General features: G+C 38.0%; 1 protein-coding gene across 3 annotated transcripts in view; it reads left to right on the forward strand.

Moving 5' to 3' along the window:
- The window catches only part of LOC144024460 (SLIT-ROBO Rho GTPase-activating protein 3-like), a 39,891-nt gene extending 17,441 nt beyond the window's left edge, over positions 1-22,450 (forward strand). The window contains exons 3-22 of one of the 3 annotated variants that reach the window (XM_077530772.1): positions 2,843-3,005; positions 5,435-5,497; positions 9,205-9,396; positions 9,694-9,822; positions 9,899-10,120; positions 10,227-10,328; positions 11,500-11,697; positions 11,771-11,855; positions 12,513-12,540; positions 13,530-13,632; positions 14,512-14,572; positions 15,707-15,784; positions 16,004-16,138; positions 17,035-17,140; positions 17,217-17,444; positions 17,805-17,878; positions 17,972-18,152; positions 18,495-18,638; positions 19,431-19,704; positions 20,525-22,450. In XM_077530772.1, coding sequence (XP_077386898.1) covers positions 2,843-3,005; positions 5,435-5,497; positions 9,205-9,396; positions 9,694-9,822; positions 9,899-10,120; positions 10,227-10,328; positions 11,500-11,697; positions 11,771-11,855; positions 12,513-12,540; positions 13,530-13,632; positions 14,512-14,572; positions 15,707-15,784; positions 16,004-16,138; positions 17,035-17,140; positions 17,217-17,444; positions 17,805-17,878; positions 17,972-18,152; positions 18,495-18,638; positions 19,431-19,704; positions 20,525-20,989 — 3,031 coding nt within the window. In that variant the 3' untranslated portion in view covers positions 20,990-22,450. Of the gene's footprint in view, positions 1-2,842; positions 3,006-5,434; positions 5,498-9,204; positions 9,397-9,693; positions 9,823-9,898; positions 10,121-10,226; positions 10,329-11,499; positions 11,698-11,770; positions 11,856-12,512; positions 12,541-13,529; positions 14,280-14,511; positions 14,573-15,706; positions 15,785-16,003; positions 16,139-17,034; positions 17,141-17,216; positions 17,445-17,804; positions 17,879-17,971; positions 18,153-18,494; positions 18,639-19,430; positions 19,705-20,524 lie in introns of those variants that run through there. The other 2 variants (XM_077530773.1, XR_013284773.1) reach the window with 2 other exon arrangements.
- The last annotated feature ends 816 nt before the right edge of the window (positions 22,451-23,266 follow it).

Here is a 23,266-nt window from a genome sequence, read left to right on the forward strand (position 1 = left end):
AAATGGTGAGTTGTATCGTAAGTTAAGTGTATTTATTTTTTTCTATGCCGGTCTATCAATATTTTTTTGCTTGAAACCGGCCCATGGCGGCACAAGTTTGGGGACCAGTGGATTAATTGAGTGTCCCTTTTCCGGAAAATTCAGCATGCAGAAATGACTTTCCCCTTACCAAAGACTAGTTCACATGAAATAATGAAAGTTTTTGCTTTCCTTGAGCTGAGTGTTGTTTTCCTGACCTGCAAAACATTGGTCATGATTCATGAATATTACTTCTTCTCGTTCTTATTGAGGAGCAGCCAAGAGCCGAAAGATTTTTCAGTTAATCTCACGGCATCCAGTGTCAAGGATCAAACTCGTGCTTGGCTTTGAAAGAAAAGCCCGCGGGGAGGGCGGCTTCACCTTTTTACTGCACTGGAATGAAAAGGGAATAACAAAAAAGATGCTAATGCTCGGCAACCGGCGCTCTATCTGTTTTTTAATGCAACTAACCATAATGTTGTTCTTAGCTCCTGTTTCCCTGCGAGTATCATATTGAGAAGAATATTGCTTTCTGGAGGTTTGCGCGAATGGACGTTACATATCGGACGTCACATTGGACTTCTTTAAACAGCAAATCGTTGAGCTTGAATCAACAGTGCCTGCTGGTTGCATCCAAGTGGTGCAGTTGCTTTTTACCACAATCATCACCACTCAACACTACATTCCACCGAACAAACCAAATTATTCATGATTGATAACTGACACTGATGAATGAGAAACTAGCGTAAATAAACACACCCTCTGAAAACAACAAGAAAAGATGCTTAGCTTCTCTGTATGAATTTATGAAATGGAAAAAGCCAAACAAGTTGGACCAGAATGATCAAAGATGCTAAATGACTCGACAGAAAAACAAGGAAGATTTTTTTTTTTTTTTTTTTTTTTACAATGCTCTTCAAAACTGAGGCAAGCTCCAAAAATAATCACTGCGCTTCTGATTTGTCATTTCATTCCAGACATAGCATAATAATAGTACACCTCCTCAATGTTTGATCCATCTTGCTATAAGTAAAGTATGTGATTGTAGAGATCATTCATAGTTGATGACTGAGCGAGCACGTATAATTTAAACAACAGTGTTGACCAAACACCCATTATTGTGCCAGTATTCTTTGAAGAAAAACAACAGGGTATAAAAAGCACCTGGAACAACAAACTATGTAATAGTATTTGCAAAATTGAAAATCAAAATCCAAAACAACAATCCAAACAGTTACCAAAAAATGGATTTGGATCATATTTTTTTGGCATCGGTCACCGATTTGGCCATCAGCAAAATGTCTTAACAGGCTTAGTGATAAGAGTCTTTGTAGGTTTCATAACAGCGTCTCAGTCACAACAGTTTGACGGTGGAAAAACAGCTGAATCTTCCCTCAAGACAAAAGAAGATAAACAAACTCTTCGGTGTGAACGTAATTGAACTCACATGCTCCCCCGAGCAATGAGGCAAGAACAGCCCGCATGCTGGCTGCGTGCGTTTGTGTGTTGGGGTGCGTGCGCATGTGTGTGTTTGTGCGTGTCCGTCTGTCTATCTTTGTGAGGACCAAATCAAATTTAAAACCTTGCAGAGGAGGATTTTGAGATGGGAATAAGAGATAGCAACATTTAGGGGAGTGTTTGGTCCAAGTATTGTTTTAGTGTTAATGTAAGGTGCTTCATGGAATTCATTATGTCCTCATGACAGTAGTTTTGGATGTTTTATTATTGGTAGTTTTTTTTATTTGTTTTGACTTTTTTTTTTTTTTTTTTAAGTTAGTTTTAAGTTTTGTTTTTTTTTTTTTTTTTTTTACAAGTTTATTAGTTTTAATTAGTAAGAAAATGCTTCATTTTAGTTTAGTTTTTATCCATTTTAGTATTAGTTTAGGTTTTTTGGGGGGGGATTAAATACTATAAGTACATTCATATGTAGAATAAAAACTGCCAAAATTCAAAATAAATAAAAGACTAAATAAATAAATAAATAAAAATGGATATAAAAAATTATAATTCGAAAAGTATATAAAAAAAATAAAAACAAATGGAAATAAAAAATAGCAAAAAAAAAAACAATATATATTTATACACATAAATATATTTGTATTTCATTTTTGAATTATATTTTTTACATGTTTTTATTTTCACTTTTAGTTATTTATTTATTTTGTCATTGATTGATTTATCATTTATTTATTTATTTTGTCATTTATTTAGTCCATCCATACATACATTTTCTGAACCGCTTGCTCCTCACAAGGGTTGCGGGGGTGCTGGAGCCTATCCCTGCCGGCTTCGGGCAGTAGGCGGGGTACACCCTGAACTGGTTGCCAGCCAATCGCAGATTTATTTAATCATTTATTTATTTTTAATTTTGGCAGTTTTGGGCCGTACTGCCAAGTCGAAATGTTATTCAAATGAGGGGGGGTCATAAGCGTCTTGGGTTGGATTCTGCTGTTGCAAACGCCCGCCATTGGTCGAGCGAGCGGCTCGGTGAACAAGGACGTCTGGCCGGCTTGCAATGGAGAGCTCCAGCAATGGATGACAATCATGTCCACTGTCTGCTCTCACTTGTTGTCTAGCATCTCAAGTTGCAGTTTGAAGTGATATATATTTTTTACTCTTTTTATTTCCATTTACATTTATTTATTTTGGGATATAGTTTTAAATTTTATATCCATTGTTATTTCCACTTTTAGTCATTTAGTCATTTGTTTATTTATTTAGTTATTTATTTATTTTGAATTTTGGCAGCTTTGGTCCTCCATACAATCAAGCTTGGGTGTTTCCGCCATTGGCTGCTCATGTTGTCTTGGTGCGATTGTTTCAGGAAGGACCAAAATCTCCTTTCCACTATCAACTGCTGGTACTTGGTCCTGGACCAGACCCGGCGGGAGAGCAGGGACCATGCTACACTCAGCGACATCTACAACAACAACGTCATTGTCCGTCTGACGCACGTGGGCGATGATGTCCTCAGACTTTTCAAAAAGGTCAGCTTTGGAATGAAATGGATGAAGGCGTGCGAGACGGACTGATAATGCGTAACATGTATCGTCACGGGTCATCGGCTGCAAATGCATGGCCGATCAGTCATGACAAATATATGGTTGATTGTTTGATTATGGTTTTTAATTACTGGCTAACTGTTCAAGTGAATCCAAAGTTGTGATTCAGGTATGCCTAAATTACGATCCATAACATGGTCAAATGTATAGTTGTTGCTATTTAAAATGATTTATAGGTGTACAATAAATATTGTTCTCCCGGGATGTAACGATATCCAAACATCACGATAAACTATGCTCAAGCATTAAAAAAAGAAAAGAAAAAAAACATATAAATACGTCTTTGGGACACTTAAAACATTTAAAAAAAAAAGTATTTACACGTTATTGGGAGCAAATGAGTTAATATCGTGTGACATGACGACGATGATATATTGTGGCAGTTTTAATATCACGATATTGCCGTTGTCGTTACATCCCTAATGTTCACATACTAAGCATTTTACAGAAACATGTTTTTTTGTTTTTTTGTTTTTTTTGCACCATTCTAAAGTATTCTACTTCAAGCGAAATCTAGTACTGCAGATTCTGAGCAACTTTGAATTTAGAACATGAGTGCAGTTCCATCATAAAAATGCCCTGTGTTTTTATTATTAAACTTGCTCATAAATTATGATCTTGTGCAACAATCTTGTTCAAAATTTCAGCACAACTGCGTATTTGTCTCACATAGTCACTATTGGTTACGCTCTCATAACAGATGTGCATAATATGTGCTTTGTGTAAAGATAGGAAAGTGGCTGTGGTTCAGGGGTTGTGATGAATATTCTGTCCAAGTGATCTGAAATCACTATCGCTTGACAGCAGAAGGAATGGAGCATAATTTATGCCCTCTTGGGGCTTCTGCAGTGTCACGATGGGAGCCGTGATGCGTTGGCCATCAGCCAGCCGGCACAAAGAGAAGCGTTAGGAACATCCTGATAAGAGTTTAGCTAAAATGGAGAAGTTTGTCAAAACAAAAACCACGTTATGGCGCATTCATCCGCAGCGCTGTTTCATTGCTAATATATTGCACATGTGGGACTGGAATGACTTGGGTGTTTATTAGGGAATACATGCAGTGAATGTGCTGATGTTTAGATTTTTTGGAAACACAAGGTTGTTGTTTTTGACAAGTGGTCCTTTGGGAAGGTAGCAAGGACGTGAACTTCACAGAGTCCCTCACCTTTGAACCCTCTCTTCCTTGGGGCTTGTTAGCAATGCCGAGGGGGGCATGTCTGGTTCATCACAGACCCTGAGCAACAATAACTTCAGCTTTTAAATAATAAGGATTACCTCTCAATTAGAGTTGTTGATGTAGAATTCTTTCACAGCTCTGACTATCTAATATTACAGTGGTGTACAAAATATGGTGCAGGGACCACATACAGACCACTAAGTTCTTTAATCCGGCCCACCAAGCATTTACATGCTCACCAATCATGTTGCATCTTTTGCACTAATTTTGCTTTTTTCTTTTTGTCAGAAAGGTTTTGTATTCATTTTTTCCCATTTATCTCATTACACAATTAGTTAATTTAGTGTAACTGAAATAAATAAATAATATTAGTAAAATAAACACATGCAATTAACATGTTAAAATTTAATATATTAAAGGGACATTTGACTCATTGAACAATTTTCAGCAGTGAAAAGTTAATATTTTGTCCAGAATGAATTTGATAACTTCATTATTTTTCATGTATAATTAATACCTTGCTGTCGACTAATGATGACATCACCAGTGCTGAGGAAGTAAGTTACGGTCAATCATGGCTCACCTGTTTTCTGGGTTTGGTCAGTGAACTCAGCCATGATTGGTCGTTACCTACATCCTGCTGAAAATGTCTCAGTGAGTCAAATGTCCCTTTAATCTGGCCCACCAAGCATTTACACGCTCACCAATCCTGTTGCATCTTTTGCAGTATTTTAGCTTTTTTTTTTTTTTTTTTTTTTTTTTTTTTTTTTTTTTTTTTTTTGGTCCGAAAATTTTTAAAATGTTTTTCTTCATTTTTGCCATTTATCTCATTACAGAATTAGTTAATTTAGTGTAACTGAAATGAATAAATAATATTAGTAAAATAAACACATATTCATTTAAAATTTAATATATTAAATAATGGGTTACCTGCGAATTGGCTGGCAACCAGATCAGGGTGTACCCCGCCTACTGCCCAAAGCCAGCTGAGATCAGCTCCAGCACCCCCCGCGACCCTTGTGAGGAATAAGCGGTCAAAAAAATGGATGGATGGATGGATGGATGGATGGATGGATGGATGGATGGATGGATGGATGGATGGATGTGAGCTCAGCACTCCTGCCTTTGACACAAATGTGTCCACCTGTGCTCTTATGTCTACTAATGTCTTTTACAGAGCAAAGACATCGGAGTGCAGATGCATGAGGAGCTTGTGAAAGTCACCACTGAGCTCTACACAGTGAGTCAAACAAATATTATTGTCTTTTTTTTCTTTTTAATGTCTATAACAGGTTGTCTGGCCTAGCGTGCACGTTAGCCGCCAGTCTCTCCCCCCACTGCTCCATCCTGCCTCCTCTCAATTGTCCGACCACAACCTGTGAAACAGCTGGCCGGGCTTGACACTGCACACGGCAGACTCGCTTGATCAGCAGTTTATCCTCTAACTTCTCCTCAGGTCACACACATTTGCATTCATCTATTGTGAATTTCTCCCCGGGGCGGGGAGGAGAGTGGCTGTCTTTCTCGTAGCGGCGAAAATGAGCAGCTGCTGAAGGTCGGACACATCTGTTAGTTGGGGAAGGTTGTTCGTTTATGCGTGCGTTCAAATGTACTCCGATACCATTCACACGCGGACCGCATGTATACACATTGTATGGACACGTGCGTTCATTTGCAGAACAGGTCTGTGTGGTAAATAGAAAACAGCTGAGGACAATTAAGCTATTGGATGTATGAGTTGTGCAGCACTAAGTATATTGTATTGGCAGTTACATACTGTAGTATATTCAACTCTTAAAGGTTGAATACCATTCAATCTGGGTTGCTGGTCATCATGGAAATTGGATTAATATTCTTGTCATGCTAATTAATGCTAATTGGAAACGCCATAGATGAACGCTTTAACCAACGAATTTTGGACACAAGCATTGCAGCAGCACATGTAGACAAACAATATAACAATCCCCACATGTGTACTTATATTTTTTCCTCAGGGGAAAGTTAGTAATATTATGGTAGCTTACTGAGTCACTTGCAGCATTTGTGAAACTCGTCTGTCTGCATGGTGGTATTATACTGCCCCCTGTGGCCAAATTGAACACGAAAAGAAACTGCGATAACTTAAGCAGTATGTACAAACTGTTTAATTCTTTACATTTGATTGAATTTAGGGCTGTCAAAATTAGTGTGTTAGTTTTGAGTTAATTTAAAGTTACTTTAATGCCACTATTTTTTTTTATAAATCTGCAATTAACTTGGAAAGCCTGAACTGGGGCAATTCCAGTTGCAACACAGCAAATACATCCACGTCAAAATTTAGCAGTAATAAATGTAATAATAATGCATATATTTGTGGGGACTGTGGTCAAGTTGTCTTTTTGCCATTTTAAAAATGTGCAGAATTTCACAAGTTACTTCATGTTAAAGATTAGATAGCTCTTAATATGAAAAAAAAATGCACTGAGCTGTCACCGTCTTGCAAATGCAATATTGCCATCTAGTGGCAGAAAGATTACCTCAACACAAATCAATATCACATTTGTTTTTTACAGTACAATACATCTTTTTAATTTTAACTCGTTTTCATGAATCATTATGAAATTAGTAAATTACTATATCAATGCCACCATATTTCTTAGTTTAACATTTTTTCCACTTATGTTAACACATTCACTGCCAGCCCAGCAAAAATGCATGATTTGACGTCTTTTTCCGTCAATGGCAGTCAATAAGTTAAGATGAGATGTAACCAAAATTGATGGATTTTTAAGCAAAATTTGCCTTAAAAAAGAAAAAAGGAAAAAAGGATGCTGCAATATAATCACAAAATATATTGGCACATTTTGTTTAACACATTCACTGCCAGCCCAGCAAAAATGCATTATTTGACGTCTTTTTCCGTCAATGGCAGTCAATGAGTTAAGAAAGTATGAAAACTTCGGAAAAAATATACATTTTATTGTACATTTGCGATTAATCGTGAGTTAACTATTGAAGTCATGCGATTAATTACGATTGAACATTTTAAAAAATTCAGGAAAGTAAATCAGCGAATATGTGAATTCAAGGCATCACTATATTATATAAGTTTCAGTCCTTGGGTTTGGGTTGTGATTGACTTTAATACAATTTTAATGCTTAGTGTGCGTGGAGTATTTGGCGTTAAAAGGCAAGAAAGTCATCCAAAATTGATGTGGAGGCAAAACCAATGGTTGCACATTCTCACAAAGCATACTGTATGAAACATCTACAACACTCCTTGAATGAAATATGTATTTATTTCTTGCATGTTATATCAAATACATGCTTGCCGATCCTCCACTCGAAGCTTCGAAATTGCGATGGTTTATTCACGCTGTCAGTCCAGACAAAGTCATGGGCCTGTAGCTCACATTAAAATTGCAAAAGTTGGGAGCGGCATATGTGATACGCTATTGATCGCCTGATGGCTTCTTGCGCTATTTGGTTTGCTACCGGGAGCGCTGCTTGCTGTCACTACGAAAGGCCCTTTTTCCTGCCTTGTTAATCGATCCGACTGTCCTTTTAGTACATCGCTTACGGACGGGGTTGCTAGGAAACCCCATTTGGGAGTGAGCGAGGCTGAGGCTGATTCAGTTTGTGGTTGTTTATTCAGTTTAGTGTGACTCTCTTGAAAGAAGGCATAGTTAGTTTCAAAATTAGTGTTCGGTGTTGAGAGGTTTACTATGATGAGTTAGACAACATCCAAATCAGGCTTTTTATTGTTATTGCTGTTCAGCTAGTCTAGTCTTTAGTTCTGACAGAAGCTCATAAAGTATAAAAAGACACTGTATTTGTAAGCACTGCATTGTAGGGATGGTTTTTGGTGTGGTCTTCAAAGGTGAAGACAAACAAGCAAACAGAAAGATACGAGCACATTAGAAAGACACACCCAGCTCAAAGCCTCCAGTTCAGCAAGATGATTAAGTTACACTCGTTGGTGTGATGAATGGTCGCAGAAGCAAATACATAACGCAGATAAACATGGAGTGTTGAATGTACACGATGGGATACGATAATATAAACCACCTTCTATAGTGTGGTCATTATTTAGTTAATTATGTACAACCTAAGATTTGAATCATTTATTCAGATAATTTTTTTGGTATCATTTATTAAGATAAATTTTAAGTAATATTTAATAAAAATAATCTACATTTATATTTATTAATTTATATAAAATGTATTTTTAAATTTAAAAATACACATATATATATATATATATATATATATATATATATATATATATATATATATATATATATATATATATATATATATATATATATATATATATATATATATATATATATATATATATAACACATTTACATTTATTCAATTTAATTAAAAATAATTAAATTTAATTATTTTTTAATTAATATTGATTGTTTTTGGGGGGTTTTTTTTTCTTAAGCAACAGTCCCTGACATATTGACGCCACAAGGCAGTTTGACTTCTGACTTATTGAGATTTTCAATTAGAGATTTGATCTAGGAGTCAAACTTTTGCAGTCATCCATCCATTTCCTATAATACTTGTCCTCACTAGGGTCATATTTAGAGGTCGCGTGATATGTTTTTTTTTTTCAGAGTTGATACTAATAAATGAAAGGTTCAATGAAAACTTAAACAAGCCAATAGCTCCCTACTGTTTTCTACAATAAATAAAGTACGAAATTATCTGGATGTTTACTTTTCTATTTAATTTCAAACTCAGAAGGTGCAGAGAGTCTCAGGGTCAGCAACATCGCTTATAAAGTTAACTGAAAATGTATATAACTTATAAGTTAACTAGTTTTCCAAGTTTTAGTTAAATTCTGTATTGTTGTGAAATATGTTGTTTCTGAAGATTCCTTGGGCATTTTTCTCTTAGCAGCCCTTTTATTGTTGTGCGTGTGCGTGTACGTGTGTGTGTGTGTCGTGCCAGGTGATGAAGACGTACCACATGTACCACACGGAGAGCATCAGCGCCGAGGGCAAACTGAAGGAGGCCGAGAAGCAAGAGGAGAAGCACATCGGCAAGGCCAACGACATCAGCGCCGCCTTGATGCGATACGGTCACGACGAACGGCCGCAGCGACGGAGCTCTGTCAAGAAGATGGAGAAAATGAAAGAGAAGGTGTGTCTTTTCATTGACTTATTTATAGAATAAGACATTCTGTATGCTGTATATTGACTTTTTAGTGGCCTGATTTGATATGAAAATAATTTTAACGTTATCCTACAATATATGCATTATTTTTTCTTAAATGAGCTCGACTTGAATCATTAAATCCTCTTCAAAGGTCTTAAAATGCCACATTGCTGCCCAATTGGGTCGAACCGGCTGACAAAAGTTAACATTTGGCCGCAATACTGTAAGCTGCACTGACTTTGTTTATCTCTATGCATTCACGTGTGTTTCTCTTTCTCATAGAGACAAGCCAAGTATTTTGAAAACAAACTCAAGTGCACAAAAGCCCGCAATGATTATCTTCTCAATCTGGCAGCCACTAATGCCTTGGTGGCGAAATACTATATCCACGATGTGTCCGATATGATAGATGTAAGTACAACCACTCAGAGGACAAACGCTCACTCAGTGAGTACAGTAATGATTATGTTTAACTTCCTGTTCACAGTGTTGTGACATGGGATACCATGCCAGCTTGACGCGGACCCTGAGAACCTACCTGTCGGCCGAATACAGCCTGGAGACGTCTCGGCATGAGGGTTTGGACGTTCTAGAGGGAGCAGTGGACGCCATGGACCTCCGAGGAGATAAGCACAAGTTCATGGACGCGCACAGTCAGATGTTCTGTCCTCCGGCACGCTTTGACTATCAGCCGCATATGGGGGACGAGGTGAGGGCGGGAGATAGCGGGGCTCATTTCAAGGTTTATTTTTAGTTTGTTGCAGGCTCCTTATCAAGTCATCACAGCAGAGTTTGTGTGCTGCTTTTGCTGTCAGGTGTGCCAGGTGAGCGCGCAGCAGCCTGTCCAGACGGAACTTTTGATGCGATACCAGCAGCTTCAGACTCGCCTGGCAACGCTCAAGATAGAAAATGAAGAGGTGACGTGGTTTTCAAAAATCTCCTACTGGGTTTAAATACACATAATGGTACATGCCAGTATAAGTTCAGTCTACACAGCACCAAAAATCATGAAGTCAAATAACCTGCCGAGCAGGTTTTGACAATTTCCTGCAACACACAGCACTGTGGTAGGATATTAAATGTCTTATCAAAAATCATTAGACATAAAGACAGAAAATGTAATAGAACAGGAGGATGATTTCAAGATTTGATATCTGCTCTGTATGAAGTTTTCTGAGAGATTATTTTACCTAACACATATGATGCTATGGCTAATGTCTGAAATGCTAAACCTAGTGAAGAGACACTAAGGAGTGTTTTACACCTGAAACAAGGACAACACAGGATTACTAATTGTCTACAATGTGCTAATATAAATGTATTATACATTTAAAATGTATGTCTGAAGGCTTTCATACAGTTAAAATACATAGCTACTGCTAGTTAGCTTATTTTAGCTACCACGTTAAACATGAAGCTACAGCTAGTGTGTAAAATGCTTAGCCTTTAAACCCGAAACAAGGACCTCATATGCTTACTAATTTTCTATAACAATATAAATGTATTATACATTTATTAACATTTGTGAAGGCCTCAGTCTTCACGCAATAAAAATATGTAGCTAGGGTAGCACGTTGTTCAGCTACTGCTACTAGCTAGCATGGCAAAAGCAGGAACAAAATAACCCCAAGCCTAAATGTCCAAAAATAATATTTTAATGTCCAATATCTAAGAAAAACATACTCTAAGAAAAACATATTTTAAAAGTTGTTTGAAAGCATACTTGCTTACCATTACCAGCCAGGTCAGAACCATCCTCAATTATGCTACGTTAGCTCTTTTTACTAGTTTCTGTACCGCTCAGTGGTAGAAAAATAAATAATTGCTAGCAGTTAAAAATTAACATTTGTCTGTGTGATTGCTTTATAATGTGCTTTCTTTTTTGTATTATATAGTGAGTTATAGTTATTGTTGTCTTTTTCTTCTTTTAGCATTGGTTTAATACACGTCCTCTGAAAGAGATGTTTAAAGATGACAAAAATAGTTAAAACATTTTATCATGATGCTTCTGTTTTTTACTTGATAGATTACAGCTGTTTTATGAAGTATTTAGCTACTGGTAAATATGTGTGTGCGTGTTTACATCAGGTGAGGAAGACTCTGGACGCCACAATGCAGACCCTTCAGGACATGCTAACAGTGGAGGACTTCGACGTGTCCGACGCCTTCCAGCACAGTCAGTCCACAGAGTCGGTTAAGTCAGCCTCATCTGACTCCTACATGAGCAAGGTCAACATCTCTAAGAGACGAGCCAATCAGCAGGAGACGGAGGGTTTCTACTTCACAGTGAGTTCTGATTAGATTGAGTTATTGCAAAGCATTTGTGTACAGTATACATCTATATTTTTTCTCCCTGCAGAAATACAAAGAGTACCTGAATGGCAGCAACCTTATAGTCAAACTTCAAGCTAAACATGACCTTCTGAAGCAGACACTGGGAGAAGGTGAGTCTTATGAAATGCATATAGGTGAAGCGCCTACAAAAAACAAAAACAAAAACACGCATATAATAAATATATGAGATTTCTGACAGGGTGGACAATGACAGCATGGACGTTTTTGGCTAATGTTAGCATTTAATGAACACACAGACATTTGCTTCGCAGCGTCATTCAGTTCGCAATCTGTGTACTATTTAACAATTAAGTTTCAAATTTCCGAAAGGTTATCCGTTGATAATGTTCACATTAAGTGTAAATAATTATTTTGCTACATCCACTTCTTCAGGCTGAATTTAAGAGACAAAATACTAATCAGATTGTCACTGTGTTATCAAATCATCCTCCATAAAATAACACCCCAAAACTTGCTCCTGGATATGGTTGCATTCTGCAGAGAGCAGTCAGGCTATCCGGGGGACTTCGGGGGGCTCTTGTAATCGTTACCGGGGCGACGGCTGAATGGCTGCTGCTTGGCAGCGTGACAAATGCAGCCATGGTACTCGCCCCATTGAGTGCGCCTGAATAGATGCCTGTTTTCTCATAACACCCCTTTCCGTCTCCATCTGGAGGCCTCACAATTTTTTTGGCTGACACTCAACTGTACCATTTGAAAAGCAGCATCTACTAATTTAGTGCCTTTTGTGCTCTGTTTCCTTGTAGGGGAGAGGGCTGAATATGGAACAACAAGGTAAGATGTCCGGCGACAAGAGAGTGAATAAAGTAGGCACTGATGTTTAAAATCCTTTCATTGGTGTCCCTGGAGGCAAAAATGAGATCGCGGTGTGGGCATGGGAATGTCAATGTTAGCAAAAGACATGGAGAGTCTTCTTCAATATGTTTATTGGTATACATTGTTTTCACTACAAGATCAAATACACTATTACGGAATGTTATTACACTGAACGTGTGTCTTGGCTTTTCTGGTTACATTCATACAGTCGTTAAAACGTCATTGAATCTCGTTTGTGGTAAATCCCTCTATTTTATTACAGTAGTTCTCTGTTTAGAGGTCAAATGTTTGACATTTAAGACGATTACCATTTTGTACACCCAAATTGGAAACAGTAAAACCACAAATTAGCCGCCAGACATGCTAGCCTTTTTTTGTCTTTGAGAATAAATTGACAAAGCTAAGCTAGCTACACCCCCTGTCATGTGCTAAATGCTAAGCTAGCAGCGGTGAAAGTTGTTGCATATGCTGCATTCCAGAACATTAGGATATTGGAAATTCTCTGCCTTCGACTAGGAAAAAAAATCGTTTAATGTTCCTACTTAGAAAGTAGCAGCATATGAAAACAACGTGATGACTGTTAAAAGATTGTTAACTTTAATTTTCTGTATGAAGTATTTACTAGATAAATGATTCTTGAGCTTGTTGAGGGTACTGAACCCCAGCAGTTTCTTATGCACATTCACGGGCCAATTCTTTATTTATATAGAATATGATTTTTTTTTTTTTTTAATTCAAGACATAGATATAGGTTTTACTGGTGAAGAAAATGAATACTTGAGCACATTAGCTTGCCGACAGGAGTCAAATCAAGGCTGGAGAGTTCAGAACACTGTGGGGCAGATGCATTTGTCAACTACTACAGTCTATAGCAATTGCATTATTATTATTATTATTATTATTCATAATTGTCATACCAACCGTGCAACCCCCCACCCTCTCCCCAGGCCCCCCATACTTCCCCCTAAACCCCAGAGAATGTGGAAGTCTAGACCTCGCTCCATTTTTAGGCGTAAGCTGTTTAACGGCAATATGGAGGCCTTCATCCAGGTACGAGCCCATCGTGCGCTCTTTTTGTCTCTTGGTCTCGCTGGTGGTCCTTTTGGGTTGTTGTTTTTTTTTTCTTCACCTTTTGGCCACTCTTTTTACCCAATCGTTTGGCTCGCTCACGCTCTGACTCTCCTCTTGCTTGGATTCCCGTCCCCCGCCGCCCTCTCATCAAGCCAGACGCCGGCAAAATCGAGCAAACGCCGAGCCGCCGTTTGCTTTTAACGCTCTCGTCCCAGTAGGCTCGGACAAATTGAGTCCACCATAAATACGCCAGTTGGCCGTGCAGCAGCCGTGTTAGACTATTGAAATAAACACATGGTGAGCAGAGTCTGCATCTGTCCTGCTGTTTTGATATGTCCTCAGTCCAAATCATAAATTTGCAGCTTAGCGCTAACGAAAGCTGCAGGCTTTGTATTGTAATTCTTTTATCCTGACTTCCGCCAAGCCCGTGTCCTCGTGTCTCGCTCCCCCAATAAGGCACTGAATCGACGCTTTGGCATTTCCAGACCTCCTCTATTTTTTTTTCTCTCTGTGAGATCTGTCTTCCTCACTAACTTGTTTGTGGTTGTTGTCGCCTCTCTTCCGCTGTCTACGTGCCTTACTGCTCTCTGCCCAGGGGAAGACGGAATGTCCGAACCAGGACTCAGGTACTCTGTCCTACAGCTGGGTGGTATCACCATTTTTGCTACCTTTCTGGGTCTCTGTTCTGTTGGTGCTCCTTTATGTGTACATACTGTAATAATAACATTCATTGCATTTCATAGTCTTGTTATGTAGCTGTAACATTTAGTATGATTTGATTTAAAAAAAAAATGCAGATTTGATTTATTCAATGTATTTATTGTTCATCTGCCTATAATAATTTGAATGTGACTGCAGGACTCGGGGCAGCCCATACCAGTGGTGGTTGAGAGTTGCGTCCGATACATCAATCTCTATGGTGGGTTGCCATATTGTTTAGTGCGTTAATTATGAGTTCATTTAATATTCCTTTAACGCCACTAATTTTTTAAAAAAAATTTAACACACGATTAATGAACACCCCTTATTTGGAAAGCCTGAACTGGGGGAATTCCAATCGCAATGCAGCAGGCAGGTCCACGTCAAAATTAATAGTAATAAATTTGATAATAATAATAATAATAGGGATAGACCGATTATCGGCCTTGGCATTTTGACGAATATCGGTATCTGCCTTTTTTCAAAATCTGAAATAAAAGGTAAAGCTAAAATCATTTTAATCTCAGAGTACTATTTATTTAGAAATGTAAAACGTATATTGTCTAAGATTAAAAAAAACTTCTACATTTTGAATATCTGAAAAAATGTTCAATAAGCAATTATGATTTATGACATTTAACAACAAATAATCGGCATCGGTATCAGCCCTGGAAAAAACATATCGGTCTATCTCTAAATAATGCATATATTAGTGGAGACTGGGGTGTATTTTACAATTTTAAAAATGTACAGAATTTCACAAGATATTTCATGTTAAAGATTAGATAGCTCTTAATATGAAAATAAAAATGCACTGAGCTGTTATCAACACCTTAAATGCAATTATGCCATCTAGTGGCAGAAAAATGACATCAACACAAATCAATTTCACACTCGTTTTTTACAGTACATCATTTTAATATTAACTCAGATTTATGAATTATTATGAAATTACTGAATCAATTACTAAAAGATGCAGCCATATTTCTATTAGTTTAACATTTTTTCCACTTTTATGTTAACAAGAATATGAAAACTTAGAATAAATATTTTATTGTACATTTTATTGTACATGTTATAAACAGATATAAAATTTGCGATTAATTGTGAGTTAACTATTGAAGTCATGCGATTAATTACGATTACAATTTTTAATCGCCTGACACCTTTACTTCTTGAGAGTGTTTTTGCACATTTCACATCTAAACATGTCTGGGGGGGGAAAAAAAAAAAAAAAAAAACTAGAAATGATGTCCAAATCTCTTGAAAATATAATAGAAGATTTAGAAAGCCAGACATAAGATATTTTGTCCACCATTTTTTATTTCATTCCAATGGATTTGTTTGTTCACAGGTCTTCAGCAGCAAGGTATATTTCGAGTTCCAGGATCACAAGTGGAAGTCAACGATATTAAAAATACATTTGAAAGAGGTCAGTGTCAGTCTTCTCGTCCATCTCCACTGAGTCTAGCTTTTGCATTTTGTCCACCTCAAAAACCACACGTCTCTCAAGCGTAAAGCAAGAAAGAGCCCCACTTGTAACTCTATAATGCATGTGTAAAGCTTTGGAGATGCATTATGCATGAGACTTGGCGTAATTATAAATGCGCGCCCTTTCCCATATTGTGTCAACGTTTGATTGTGTCTGTAGGAGAAGATCCACTGGTGGACGATCAGTCGGATCATGACATCAACTCTGTGGCCGGCGTTCTTAAACTCTACTTCAGGGGTTTGGAGAAGCCGCTGTTCCCTAAAGAGCGTTTCCTTGACCTCATATCCACTACGAGTGAGTCATCTTCGGGGAAAATGGTCAAACATGAAGATTGTAATCTGCTTGGAAACGCTACTCGTTTTGTTTTGTTTTGTTTTGTTTTGTTTAAATGTTCTTCAAGTGGCTCTCTGTAGCAATTTGGCCAAAAATATCTTGTCTTGCCTTTTTATTTGGCCATTTATGACTGAAACATCTTCTTATTAGTAGATTAGCACCTTAGCTATTGACAGTGGGTACACAATGGGCCAAGAGTTTTCAGACAGAATTCAATTTCGAATTTCCCACCCTGTCTGTGGATGTGTGGAGGAACTCAATGTGTGCGTGCATTAGCAAGTAAGTGCCCCAATAATAAAAAAAACTAATAATAATAATAATAATAATAATGATATACTTACTGTTATTAGCGATTGTAGGTTGTTTATGTGCATTGCTGTTATGTACATAAGCACAAATATTGTGCGTTTTTTTTTTTGTTGTTGTTTTTTTTTTTTTTTTTTTTTTTTTTTTTTAGTGTGAGCTCATTTTTTTTTTTACTTGATTGATTTGATGATGTGGGGGTACAAGGCTCAAGCTCTACCCCTTTAAAGGGGGACACAGTATAAACTTGGAAAAAAAAAACCTCAGCACATAAAGCAACATAATACACAAGTCATTCCTGTCAATTTGTGTTCAATTTGAGCAAATTCAGATAAAAATCATCAACATTCCACACTTTATATTTATCCAAGAATTTCACTACTATTATGAAAATCCAATTTATACTGCGGTATATAGAAATATGTCTGTCAGATCAAAAATGAATGTGCTCCCTTTTTTTGTTGATCCTCCAGGCTGTTCACTCATTTATGTGGCAGGTAACAAAGACGAAGTGGAGCTGACTTTTCTTGCTGATGTTTTTTTTTTTTTTTCAGAGCTGGACTTCGGTTCCGATAGAGCCCATCACCTTCAGCAGATCGTTGCCACTCTCCACCAGCCCGTCGTCATCGTCATGAGATACCTGTTCGCCTTTCTAAATCAGTAAGTCACCTCACAGCAAGTGTCCTCCTCTGCGTGACAGCTCTGCGCTGGCGCTAATTGCCCTCTGCCCGTCCAGTTTATCCCAGTACAGCGACGAAAACATGATGGACCCTTACAACCTGGCCATTTGCTTCGGCCCCACGCTGATGCCCATACCGGAGGACCAGGATCCCGTGGCGTGCCAGGCGCACGTTAACGAGGTCATTAAGACTGTCATCATCCACCATGAAGCCATATTCCCGGCCCAGCGTGAGTTGGAGGGACCTGTGTATGAGAAATGCATGGCTGGAGGCGAGGAATACTGGTGAGTTGAAGGCAACGTGTCCAGCCCGTGGCAATGAATTATGTAATGCTCAAATCCACATGAAAATGCATCAAAAATCCAAGATAAGTTAAAAGAGAAATGAAGTGGGGATGTTCAATTATGGAGGACCACAACTGCCAAAATTCAAAATAAATAAATGACTAAATAAATAAATAAATGACTAAAAGTGAAAATAAAAATGAATATTAAAAAATATAATTTGAAAATTATATCCAAAAAATAAATATGTATTTTTTTGGATATAATTTTCAAATTATATATTTTTTTATAATTTTTTTTATAAATATAGTTGTTTGTCTTTGTCTATTATATTATTGATTATATCTCTGGTCCACACAGTGAGAGCCCACACAGTGACGCTGGCGCTCTTGATGAAGTGGACAACGGAACCGGACCCAACACCAGTGATGATGGTAAGTCGCTGCTGTATCAAATATATAGAACTTTAGAATATCACTCATTACATTAGTATTAACATGGATTTGGTCAACTTTCATTTTTGGCAGAGCTGGAACAGATAGAAGCCATCGCGAAGTTTGAATACGTGGGTCGAACTCCCAGAGAGCTTTCCTTCAAGAAAGGAGCCTCGCTGTTACTTTACCTGCGAGCTTCCGAGGACTGGTGGGAGGGTCGACATAACGGTGTGGACGGCCTCATCCCACACCAGTACATTGTGGTACAGGACATGTACGTAAAAGGATTTTTGCTTTATTTATTAAAAAAATAGATAGATAGATATGTAGCTAGTTAAGCTAGCTAGCATAGATAGATAGATAGATAGATAGATAGATACGTAGCTAGATAAGATAGATAGATAGATACGTAGCTAGATAAGCTAGCTAGCTAATAGATACGTAGCTAGCTAAGCTAGCTAGCTAATAGATACGTAGCTAGCTAAGCTAGCTAGCATAGATAGATAGATAGATAGATAGATAGATAGATAGATAGATAGATAGATAAAAAAATAGTTAATAATGTAACAAGTGGCTCATTGTGCTCAAGAGTAAAAATCATATTTAACTGGAATAGGGATGATGCATTCTCGGAAAGCATTCAGAGGACGGACAGCGAGAGCAGCAGTGGATACCACGAAGAGCGATCGTCGACCAGACATGAGCACCAATCTTTATCGGAACACCCTTTGGAACGACGCTACGGGCCACCAATCGCAAGGTGAGTGAGAATAACAATTAAAAAGTTTCTGACAAAAGCTGGGTACACATACATACTGATTTTTAATATCTTAAAAGTGGAAGTCAACCTTAAACATTTCCTGACAATAATATGTTATATGTGACCTCACTAGTCTAAACATGACACTCTGATTAATATGACATTTGTGGAATATGAGTTACGAAGCAAACTCCAGCTGTTTTTATCCACCTCAGGGGGCGGCCATTTTGCCACTTGCTGTCGACTGAAGATGACATCACAGTTTCTCAGCAGGCGATGACCAATCACAGCTCACCTGTTTTCTGATGATGAACTGTGATTGGTTACCTGAAACCTGAGCAACTGTGATGTCATCTTCAGTCGACAGCAAGTGGCAAAATGGCTGCCCCCTGAGTTGGATAAAAATGGTTGGATTTTGCTGCTTAACTCATATTCCAAAAATGTAATATTAATCCGAATGGCATGCTTTAGACTAGTGAGGTTCCATGTAACATATTATTGTCAAGAATATGTTTTGGGGTTGACTCCCTCTCTAATCTTGAGACCTTACACATACAAGGAAGAAGATGGCAAGTATGTGTTTATGTCTCTTATAATGTGTGATTAGAAGGAGCTAGGCTAGCTGCTAGCGCCATTGCGTTTGTAAATATTGTCATATAGCATTTATGATTGTTGGCCCAACTGTTCTCCAAACAAATCCAAGATTTCCTCATTACACATCCCACACAAAATAATAAGATAATCTTTTGGACACATTTAATAATCAATCTGATTTGAAACGCACCCTTCTAGGGCGAGAGTGCGGTCAGATGGCGCTCCGCTTCAGCGCCACAGGAACGGCGACGGCCACAGCCCCACCAGACCCGCCGACGGGCCCCCGAGAGTGGCGCCTCGGCCCTGCAGCCCTCACAAAATAGCCGTGAGCAGGGGCCCGACAGACAGTCCGGAGAAGCGGCGACTCGCCACCTTTGGGGCCTCCGGACAACCTCAGCGGTCGTCTCCCGGCACCACTCGGCACGCGAGCGTGGGAGACCACAAAGCCCTGGAGGCGGAAGCGCTCGATGAGGTGAGTCGTGATGGATACTGACGGCTTTATGTTGGCATTTTACTCTGTCAAAATTATTGCATTAATTTTGAATTAATTCCATGTTCCTTTAACTCTACATTTTTATTTATTTTTTTAACGCACGATTATTGACCGCCCCTTACTTGGAAAGCTTGTACTCGGAGAATTCCAGTCGCAACGCAGCAGACACGTCCATGTCAAAATTTTGCAGTAATAAATTGTATCCATATATTTGTGGAGACTGGGGTGAAGTTGGAATATACAATTTTAAAAATGCATAATTTCACAAGTTACTTCATGTTAAAGATGAGATAGCTCTTAATACGAAAAGAAAAATGCACTGAGCTGTCGTCAACGTCTTGCAAATGCAATTATGCCATCTAGTGGCAGTAAAATTACTTCAACACAAATCAAAATCACACCCGTTTTTGACAGTACAGTATATCTTTTTTAATTTAACTCAATTTTATGAATTATTATTATTAAAGGGATACTTGACTCATTGAGCCATTTTCAGCAGTAAAAAGTTAATATTTTGTCTCTAATTAATGTGGTAACTTCATTACTTTTCATGCACAAAATCTCTACTGCAGAGAACAGTTGAAGCAATGGTAGTGATTGCAAAAACGGTCAACAGGTGTCAGCAGAGTATAAGAGACCAACCAGGGCCATGTTTAAAAACATTCGGTGGCCCTTGCAAAATCAATCAAAATCCAGGGAAAAAGCCGGGAGCTTCAGTGAAAATGGCTCGGACTGAATGAGTTAATTTTGATTCAAAATTTTAATTGCCTGACACCCCTAATTTGCATTTATTTGTCAGGACATTGAGAAAACGATGAACACAGCCCTCCATGAGCTATGTGAGCTGGAGCGACAGAATGTTGCCAAGCATGCTCCCGACGTTGTCCTGGACACGCTGGAACCTCTCAAACACCCCGGCGGCGGCCAGGACGCCCCCGGAAGCCCCCTGCACACCATGGTCATCAGAGATCCCGAGGCGGCCCAGCGGCGGAGCAGCAGCAGCTCCACCTCCGAAACCATGACCACGTTCAAACCCGCCCTGGCGGCGCGCAGGCCCAACGCGCCCGTCAGACCGCCGCCCGTCAGACCGGTCCGGCCGGCTCCCGTGCTCACGCAGGGCCCGGGGCCGCACCGTTCCAGCAGCTCCAGTTCGTCTGGTCTGGGCAGTCCGGGCATGACTCCCACTGACAGGGTTTTCCCCAAAGCTCCTTCCCCTTCACCGTCCACTTCGTCCTCCTCCTCAGACAAACAGGGTAACGTCTAAGTAGCGGCGGTCAGACACAAATCAAGAATTTGCAAAACAGCATCTGATCGCCTTCACTCTATCTAAACAGCACTAAATCTGTCACTCCAATCGCTGGTTCTTATCAAATCTCCACTGACAACCTTGACTTAAACAGTCAATAATACACTTTCTTAGCATACCATAGATGCTGAATTTAAAATGGATGCACTGGAAAATCATTTTGTTCACCGATGATATGGACCATCTCAATGACTTTTTTTAGGGTACAAATATGTTGTGAGCTGGTACATTTCTGTCCTTGCTAGAGCGAGGCAAAGAAGTAGCAGACCACTTGGTTGTCTATTAAACTCTTCTAAACTCAATGAACTGATTAAATAAATAAAGGTAGCCAACTGTGAGGCTCAACAGAACATCTGCACGGTGTAATGAAGATGGCTGCAACTGCCACTAGCGACAAGCTTGCTGCGGATTCAATGCTGTGATACATTTTGATTTGTGGCTCCCTCTAGTGGTAGTCGGAAATATTTAACTGGTATCATTATGGATACCAGCTGAATATAATTTTTTTAGAACAAAAATATATGCTACATTTATAGAGCAGACTTCTTTAACGCCTAGTAAATCCTTAAATAGTGGCCTCATATTTAGTGGATGTGCTGCAATTAGTCCCAGCTGAAGAAGTAGAAAGAGTAGCTGGCAGATCAGCTCTGGAAATAACTTGACACCTAGCATGGCACACAACGCTAGCATAAACTAAAAATATTAGCATAAGCTAAACATTAACAAAAAAAATCCGGAGACCACTATTTGAGGAAATACTGTAAAGTATAAATGTGATAGAATGTCACTTATACTACAGCATATTGTCTCAATTTCAGCATCTAAAGCACAAAAGTGACTACACCAGTTTTAGCATCTCAGCTAACAGATGCTAACAGACATGTTAGCATCAGTTGCCTGCTACCGTGGAACCTTTATCTTTGGATGGACTGAGCAAGCGCAATCAAAACGTGATGTGTGTTTGCTTAAGATATTTCTTGGAAACATCTCAAGGACATTGGCACTTTGTAAATTCATTCCTGTAACTTTTACATGAAGAAAATAGCAAAATCATATATCAATATAGTAAAACAAACAAATCAACAAACTAGTAGACGTCCTGCAATGAACTAATGCACTTAAAACGTGTTGTTGATTTTGTACTAGAAACTTGACACTAGCACAACAAATGAAGCTTGGGGCCAACCGTTCTCTTTAGTTGAGCTCGTTTACGGTTTTGTGATCTTCGGCGTCCATCTCACCAGGATGATCAATATATCTTGTGTAACAGGTACGTTGGATGGAATGCATACATGCTGTTAAAATGATGATTTGTACAAATAACAATGTATGATAGGAACAGGATATATTATCATCTCTAGTATGTCGATTTTTGTAACTCTTATCCTTGCACAAGCATTAATTAAAGAATACATCGGGGGTAATTGTCATCATTGTTTGTCTTCAACCACACTGATAAAGTTTTTATTTATTTATTTTACCATTTAATACAATTTGCCGTTTGTATATTATATTACTAGCGCTGTTTATGCAGTATGCAACGATAATATGTAACTCAAATGGCCTCAATTTTATTTATAGAGCACTTTTGAGAAAACTAGGGTTAAAAAAAAAAGAAAAGCTGTACATAAATACAAATTGAACATAAGACAATTAAACATAACGTAATTTATTTAAAAAATTAAATTAAATTAAAACAAGACACTAACATAAGGGTAGAGTCTCAAGTTGTGTTCAAATTCTGGCATACACATTAACTATACTGTATTGTATAAACATTTACATTATTGACAAGCTTAAGTATGTATTCCCATTTTATACATTAATTGTATTAAGTCGTAATTTATTACGTCTGTGTGTGTAATGTGAAATGAAACATGATTAATATTTAATTATTTTTGCTGAGACTATTAAAATATTTGTACTATTAAATTTAGAACATGACTAAGCAATAAAACAAATGCTTAAAATGAAAATAAATATTAATTTTATTTACATTTGAAGTGCATTTTTTTTAATAAAGATAAAACTATAGACATACAAATGTTTATTATTTTGCAGCTCCCATCCTGCTCTGCAGATGGAGACATTGTCATTGAAATCCACCAATATGCTTCAAAAGCTTTTTTTTTTTTTTTTTTTAAGATATTAATAAATAAAATGTATTTATTTAATTTGCATTATATTCTCATTTTTCCACAAACAAAAGTATAGCATTCATAAACTTTCCCACAA

Source organism: Festucalex cinctus, chromosome 8 (genome assembly GCF_051991245.1).
Source record: "Festucalex cinctus isolate MCC-2025b chromosome 8, RoL_Fcin_1.0, whole genome shotgun sequence".
NCBI lineage: Eukaryota > Metazoa > Chordata > Actinopteri > Syngnathiformes > Syngnathidae > Festucalex > Festucalex cinctus.